This window comes from Ictalurus punctatus, chromosome 9 (assembly GCF_001660625.3).
Source record: "Ictalurus punctatus breed USDA103 chromosome 9, Coco_2.0, whole genome shotgun sequence".
NCBI lineage: Eukaryota > Metazoa > Chordata > Actinopteri > Siluriformes > Ictaluridae > Ictalurus > Ictalurus punctatus.
In genome coordinates this window covers 14,452,124-14,460,000 of record NC_030424.2, presented here as the reverse complement: position 1 = coordinate 14,460,000, position 7,877 = coordinate 14,452,124, and the positions used below count along the sequence as shown (strand labels likewise).

The window sequence follows — 7,877 nt, the reverse complement described above, 5'->3', positions numbered from 1 at the left end:
GGTGGCAACCAGGTGAAGTCAAGCATGGTGGTGGGAGTGTCATGAGTGCTGCCAGCACTGGGGAGCTACAGTTCATTGAGGGAACCATGAATGCCAACATGTACTGTGACATACTGTAGCAGAGCATGATCCCAGCATGTATTCCAGCATGATAATGACCCCAAACATATCTCCAAGACAAAAACTGCCTTGCTAAAGAAGCTGAGGGTGAAAGTGATAGACTGGCCAAGCACGTCTCCAGACCTAAACCATATTGAGCATCTGTGGGGCATCCTCAAACGTAAGGTGGAGGAGCACAAGGTCTCTAACATCCACCAGCTCCGTGATGTCGTCATGGAGGAGTGGAAGAGAACTCCAGTGGCAACCTGTGAAGCTCTGGTGAACTCCATGCCCAAGAGGGTTAAGGCAGTGCTGGAAAATAATGGTGGCCACACAAAATATTGACACTTTGGGCCCAATTTGGACATTTTCACTTAGGGGTCTACTCACTTTTGTTGCCAGCGGTTTAGACATTAACGGCTGTGTGTTGAGTTATTTTGAGGGGACAGCAAATTTACACTGTTACACAAGCTGTACACTCACTACTTTACATTGTAGAAAAGTGTCATTTCTTCAGTGTTGTGACATGAAAAGATATAATCAAATATTTACAAAAATGTGAGGGGTGTACTCACTTTTGTGAGATACTGTATCTTTTCAATGAAATACCAAAACTGGTTTTCTTGAGTCGCACCTCCAGCAAATGAAGCAAAAAGTGAAGAAAATAATGTAAAATACACACTAAGTGTTTAACCATGCAATTAGACAACTGTTGCAAAATTCGTTTAGAGCCACACTGAGTGCTGTCAGTATTCTATTTTAACCAATCACATGGTTTGAACCTGCTGCTCCATGTCTCCATCACCCCCTTCCTCTCCTGTGGTTGAGGAGTCGTCAGCGCCCAGGATAGACACCTCATTCAACTGCAGGAGCTGCTGACACAAACCATCCTTCAGGTGTTGGTTCAGCTGGCAGCTGGGTCAGAGAAGAGCAGCATGAGAAATAGATACTGTGCGAGTAATTGCAATATAACAGTGTTAAATAGTGAATGTTGCCCTTTATGATAAATCGTGGTTCAGAAATTTGATCATATATATTTCGATTTGAAATAGGAATAGTAAAATTCCCACAAGGGTAACACAAACCTTTTGTGCATGTTATAAATAAATCATTTAATGACTGTCTGGAAACTTTAACAACAAACGAATCTGAATATTTTAGTGATGCACCGAAAGGAAGATTCTGGGCCGAAACCTTAAATTCAGGGTGTACTTGGCCGAAAACCGAAACCTATTTTAATAATTTTTTTGTATAATCGTGTTAATATAAGACTTTTTAAATCATTTCATGAACTTAATGAATCTGAATTGGAAAAACTAAAAATGATAAATGAACACACTTTTATTGAAATGAACACATCAAAACAAAAACAATATTAAATATATTATTCTTCATTCAGTTCTGTAACAATCAAATTTAACCGATTTTTTTTTTTTAATCCAATTATCTAAATCATGTAACATTAACAATTATGATCTGCAAAACTGCAGTCAAGTAACGAACTGAGCAGAATAAAAAGTTTAAAGATGCTACACAATCATTTTAATGAAAACAACAGGCAAAACACAGAATGTTCAAGGGCCTCTATTCTGTTGTTGTTTGGTTGTACTCTGCGTATTGAACGGGATGTCGTGTTTTCAGGTGGTGTGTCAAACCTGTTGTGTAAAAGTGCTTCGGCACCATACCCCCTCTTGAAATTTCCGCTGAACAGTCATTGCAGATGGCAAATTCTTATCAGAAACTTTGAAATATTTCCAAACATGACATGATCGCCCTTTGCTGGGTAGCGTCATGATGACCGTCGGCTACCTGAGGGTCAAATCTGATTGCTGAGCACTAAGGGAAGGGGCGGGGCATAGCGGCATATTTTTTCGGTTCATATTTTCGCCCTTTTTTCTCTTTCGGCCAAAAACCAAAAAATGGCATTTTCGGCCAAAAATTTTCGCCGGCAGAAATTTCGGTGCATCCCTAGAATATCTGAATTAACGAGTCACGCTATAAAAACTCCAAAATTCCACATCGCCCCAGACAGCAGTGACCTGACTGCCTCATTAGTTAAATTATGGTTTCCAGTAAAATTACACAAACGTTTTAATAATACGTTCGCAGTCACAATGACTCGGGCTACGTCTACATTAATCCGAATCCATTTGAAAATGCATCTTTTTCTCTATGTATATAAACAGTGGTGGGTTTTTAGACATGTGACGCAATTATGTGACCCATTCGACTTGAAACAAACAAGATGGTGTACTATGTTGTACTGCAGCTGTTGTGCCTGCAATCCAGTTTGATAGCTTTGTTATAGATTAATGTCACTTTGTACAACCTTCAGATTGGGTTTTTAAATAAACGCCTGACAGAAACGACACAGGCCAAAGTTTCTGACGTTTTTAACACGTGCGCAACATAGAGGTGGAAGCGTTTTCAGACGTTTCAGTGTGGACGAGCAATTTTTGGAAAACGTTTGAAAATGCCAGTGTAGACGAAAAGCGTTTTAAAAATGAAGACACGGTTTTTCGGATCTAGCCGGATTAACATGGACCCAGCCTTTACGTCGTAGACAGATTCAGGCAATTCATATTACAGGAAAATTAAGAAAAATTGCATAACTCCATTTTTTTTTTCTTACCAGCTAGCTATCTGTAGGAAATCTCTGAAGAACTCCTGGTGTCCAGGGAAAGAGGGTGGAGGGCAAGGGCCACTTAGAGCCTGCGGCTGGATCAGACGCTCTTGCAGGCGCTTCAGTCTCCCCAGGCTGTCTGCCCCCACCATGCCCAGCAGATCTGCATCTGGAGCATCTCCAGGAGAGCCGAGCTCCCTGTGGCCCTTACACATCTACAGCAAGAAATACCGTGAATGCATGCGAGCCAACAGTACAATACACATGTAAGAAAAAAAAACCCCGTCATGGCTTACCTGAACCAGCTGCTTCTGGAAAAGCCTGGCAAAGTGACAATGGTTTCCTGCTGCAGTCAACTGACTGACCATCGCCCTGTGGGAATAAATATTAGCAGAATCACATTTTACAAAGCATTATTGTAGCGTTCCATAATATAAATATTTAAACTCGCAGATTAATTAACACGAACAGAACGGCCACCTCACCTGACCCGGTGGCCTAGTGCTGCCTCAAACTCCCAGCCTGGCTCCTTATGATAATCTTCCCACTCTCTTAACAGCTCATAAAAAATATCTCTGTAACCGAATATAAACACGTGGAATAACATGATTTAGTTGGAACACCACACGTTGAAACATCATGTTGAGAGCTTCTACTTTACTGTACCTTTGTTTCTTAAAGATATGGAAGGCTTTATCACTGCTGAAGTTAGTTCGGTTGTCAGTGGCTGGCTGGAACGACACCGTATGAATGAAGGTGGGGTGGCTGGGTAGTACCTAGGGTGCCGAAGAAGAGAAGGGGCTTAATTTTTTGGTAAAACGAGATTTTCTGGGGGGATTTGGAAGGATGGAAGATTAGTTACAGCATCAATGTGAAGTCAAGTACACTTAAACATAACTACATATCAAATGGGGGGGGGGGGGGGGGGGGAGAGATTTTGCAAAAGTCAATAAAGAGTAGCAGCTTTTTCCCCCTAGTTATTGAACCTAATTATCTTCCAGACAAGCAGGAAGAAAAAGCTAATAGCTGGGACATGAAATCTGCTTGCCTCAGGTACCTGGGCTACTGATCTGCCTAGATCAGTTAAAATAAATGGAACAGGATCAAGAGCGTGTTATTTATGGATTGCAAACCTTAGCTGTGCTGGTATCTTGAGCTCGTGCCAGGCGATCTCGCAGGGCTGGGGAGAAAGTGGCAACTCTTTCATTCTCTGCCAGGAGGCGCAGTGTGCAACGGTCCAGGTGCGAAAGCAAACTAAAGGGGAAAAAACAACAACAAGGTGGTCAAAAACAGGAGCAATCAGCACCAAAGCAAGGCAGACAATATAAAAGCAAAGAGAAGATAAATCCACTCACGCAAACTGATTCTCCAGAACTCGCACTGCAAAATACACACAGCTGTGGACATTCCCCAGATAGGTTCTCTCAAGAGAATCTGCAAAATGACAAACGTCTTATATAAATGAGAAGGACGACAAGGAGTTCGTGCAGGGTTACGAAATGTCTGAGAGACGCGAGCACGGCATTAACCTGGCTTTCTTTCACACACACTGGGACACACTTCTGTAGGTTCAGAGGTTGACACGCTCCGTGAAGTCAGCAGTTGCAGCACAAAGAACAGCTCCAGGAACACACATGGCACTAAGTTCTCTAGAATGAAAGTTCCAACAACAACAAAAATCAAATAAAGATATCCACCAAAATAAGGAAAAGCAGGTCCAAAAAATACCTTTAAACACAGAATTGTGATTTTTTAAATGACCAACATCTCGTAGATGACTTATTGCGATTATACTAATTGGTGCTTAGACCAAATTTGTTACCACAGACTTCAAATAATAGTTTTCTTTTTATTAACAAATATGTAACCAGTAGCTCAGTTTGTGAGCTCATGAAACAAGTTTAAAGCTGTTGAGGTGGTCAGGTCTGATTATTGACTTAATACTCTGAAACGTAAAACTGTCATAAATCCTCAAAACTGATGCAAAAAATTGTTTTGATTCTTACAGTATATTCGGGCAGCTTTGGCTGCTGTTAAATAAACACGACAATGTAAATGGAGACTCAAAAATTGTAATTGAAGTAGTTTAATAGAATTAAAAACCCTATCAAACTATCTATCTATCTAGTATGCTACCTTGCATACTATTTTTTTTTTTAATGTTTGAAAGTTCACCAGTATTTATTCTACAGCACCCCCTAGTGGTATCTCACCTGAAATGCATGCACAGTACAGCTCAGCTAAAAGCTCAAGTTCTGGTGCATGAGTCACTTTATTAGGGTCAGGGCAGGGCACCTGGGGATCCGGAGTCACCTTTGAGCCTGACCTCAATATTGATTTGGTGGGAGTACAAACAACTGCACCGGGCTTCAGTGGGGAGCTGCTCTGCTGTGCAAGTTTAGACCTGAAGAAAAGGGGAACATGGGGAAAGTGACAAAGACACAGTGACTACGTTCACGTAAACGCCGCGATCCGATCGCCCGATTCAGATTAAGACAATACTCTGTTTGCCACCCCTAAATTAAATGTATGAATTTATCCTTAATGAGCAAGCCAGAGGCGACGGTGGCAAGGAAAAAACTCCCTGAGATGATATGAGGAAGAAACGCAGAGAGCCTGCACACACAAACATTGTATTTGGAATATGGCCAAGAGCTGAATATAGGCCTTAAAGGGAATTTGATGTGCATGTAAACAGCATAGTTTACAGAATAGTCAGTGACACTAAGGACAATGAAACGAGAAAGAAATTGTTAAGAATTTGATCAATATATTCTCCAGTGCCAGAATAAATACCTTTCTTTCTTTAGTAGCTCCCTCTCCTCTTGCAGACAAAGTGGGCTCCCAGTAGTCTGCCCAGAACCCGTGGTCTCCGGGATGGAAGGAGGACTACATGGCTTGCTGAGGGGTGTAGAGGTAAAGCAGCTCTTGGGTTTAGAGTTTGGTCGTTCTGCACTTACTGGTGTTGGGTTGATGCGCCGCGACGGTCTTGTTGCTCTAAACACATTCAGAAACATAAGTCTTTGACTACAATAAAGCATGTATGTATGTAATAAATGTCTAACAAACATCAGTTGGCGTATGTGGGTTTTTTTTGTTGTTGTAAAACACATCCACTAAAGATAAAATAACAATACAGCACTTCATCAAAAAAATAAAAACATTCACATTTCAAGAAGAATTAGCTTTCGAAAAATCACTCACATAGGGGTGGCATGAGACACACTCACTGGGGGAAAATCCTCCAAATTGTTGAAGTTGAGCTCTACTTGTGTAGGAGGTGACACTGGATCACTCATCCTCCCTCCACCTCTTTCCTTCCTTCCTGCAACATCACAGCCGCCAGCCTCAGCCGAATGACCACCACGCGCTCCTGTGTGACGACTTGATGCAGACGTTCCGAAGCCGCCGCTTCTCCTGCGCCCTCGATGTGGCTGAAACGTAGGGCTGGCCTGTGTGTCTGGTGGTGAGGTCATAAAGTCAGCAAGACAATGGCGCTGAGCAGATCGACGCTCAGATGTCACGTGTCTAGGGGCAGGACTCCATCCCGAGCTAAACGACGGGCTGCTGAAAGCACTTATACCAGCCAGACTCTGAGACACCGTCAGCGGACTGTCCTGCTCGCTTGGGTTGTCCGCTTGCGGTGTGGAGGGAGCAGGCGAGAAGAGCTGGACTCGGCTGGCACTGCGGGAACCTTGGCTTGCGGATGTTCTGTTTGATGCTCTCCGCTCGTTACAGGAGCTCTGGGCTCGGAGTGACCTGGTGGTGCTGGGTGTCTTGGCCGGGGTGCTGGGGCCATGAGTCAGAGTGTTACTGCTCTGATCCCTCAGGAAGTTCAGGAGGAACGGCACAAACTCATACTTCCTTACTGTCAACAGCAGATCTTGGTCTCCGTTACAGTCCTGTCATGACACAAAGCAAACTCTCTATAATTTATATATATATACACACACACATACTTATATATACACACACACATGTGTTTGTGTGTGTATGTGTATATATATATATATATATATATATATATATATATAAAAAATGTAAGTATCTTACAGTTTATATCATAACATAATTAAATATCATTTACTTTATATAGCATATATACAATGAAATGGGCCTAAACTGTAGAACAAAAAATACTGTAGGATAATAATACACTAAAGGAAAATACAAAAATAAAAATACGAGCAAAGTTAATAGTATAAACGCATCGGCTTTCTATATATTGTGTCATAAAATTACATGAAATTTCGAATATGGTTATTTTGGAGTATAAAATCTCTCATTAGATATAGCAACTAACAAACTGAAGTAAACAAGTGGCTTCTGCTTGTTAGCTTCCGAAAATTACTATTTTTATACATTATATATCTCAATATGTCATTAATTGTATACCTCTCTCTCTTTCTCTGTCTTTTGTTTGTTTGTTTATTTATTTAAAATCACATAGCTAACTTGCTACATTTCTATCTCTGTGAGGAAATGGCGTGTCGAGCTAGGCGCTTGTTGCTAACTGAAGTTGTGAACTCTCTAGAGCGATGACAATACCGTTTTTTATCTCACAAAGAATACACAGTTTAATCCCTTATAAATACGCGATGAACTTCTTACAGTTTGTGCTCGCAGCCAGTTCAAAGCGCTGCACAACTCCACATCTCTCCGGAGCAACGATTCCAAAAGAGCCGCCATTCTATCCCGAGAAAAGTAAAGAGAAACAAGAACAAACTTCATTTTCAAAATAAAAGTCCGCGCTTCTTTATCGAGAAACAGTGGTTCTACTTGAAGTTCCTGAAACATACATGGCCATGGAGTTTGTTTGTTTGTTTGTTTGTTTGTTTGTATGTATGTATATATTCATAGGGTTCCAGGAAACCAATGTCCAACCTTAACAAAGTTTATTTATTATATAGGTATTACAGTTATTGTCCTATCTAGAAGAGAATAGAACAGAACAGATTTGAATATATAATATGTAATGCACAAGCAAAAAGAAACTGGGTTTGTAACTTCCTTACTAGATGCTATATAAGAAATTATAAATAAAGAATACAATTTTAAAAAAAAACAAGTATATATCCTATGTGTGCAACTGTAGCATCTAAGTAACATTATAAACATTATAAACAGTCTTTATAATAGTAATAGAGCAATAACA

General features: G+C 40.9%; 1 protein-coding gene across 1 annotated transcript in view; it reads right to left on the bottom strand.

Annotated features, from left to right (window-relative positions):
• cdan1 (codanin 1) overlaps window positions 1–7,441 on the bottom strand; it is a 15,516-nt gene extending 8,075 nt beyond the window's left edge. The window contains exons 1-12 of the mRNA XM_017477011.3: window positions 7,334–7,441; window positions 5,927–6,624; window positions 5,519–5,719; window positions 4,936–5,126; window positions 4,252–4,371; window positions 4,078–4,156; window positions 3,856–3,976; window positions 3,389–3,498; window positions 3,208–3,297; window positions 3,019–3,094; window positions 2,732–2,937; window positions 882–1,014 (exon numbers count right to left, since the gene is read on the bottom strand). Coding sequence (XP_017332500.1) covers window positions 882–1,014; window positions 2,732–2,937; window positions 3,019–3,094; window positions 3,208–3,297; window positions 3,389–3,498; window positions 3,856–3,976; window positions 4,078–4,156; window positions 4,252–4,371; window positions 4,936–5,126; window positions 5,519–5,719; window positions 5,927–6,624; window positions 7,334–7,411 — 2,103 coding nt within the window. The 5' untranslated portion in view covers window positions 7,412–7,441. The remainder of the gene's footprint in view (window positions 1–881; window positions 1,015–2,731; window positions 2,938–3,018; window positions 3,095–3,207; window positions 3,298–3,388; window positions 3,499–3,855; window positions 3,977–4,077; window positions 4,157–4,251; window positions 4,372–4,935; window positions 5,127–5,518; window positions 5,720–5,926; window positions 6,625–7,333) is intronic.
• Between the last annotated feature and the right edge of the window lie 436 nt (window positions 7,442–7,877).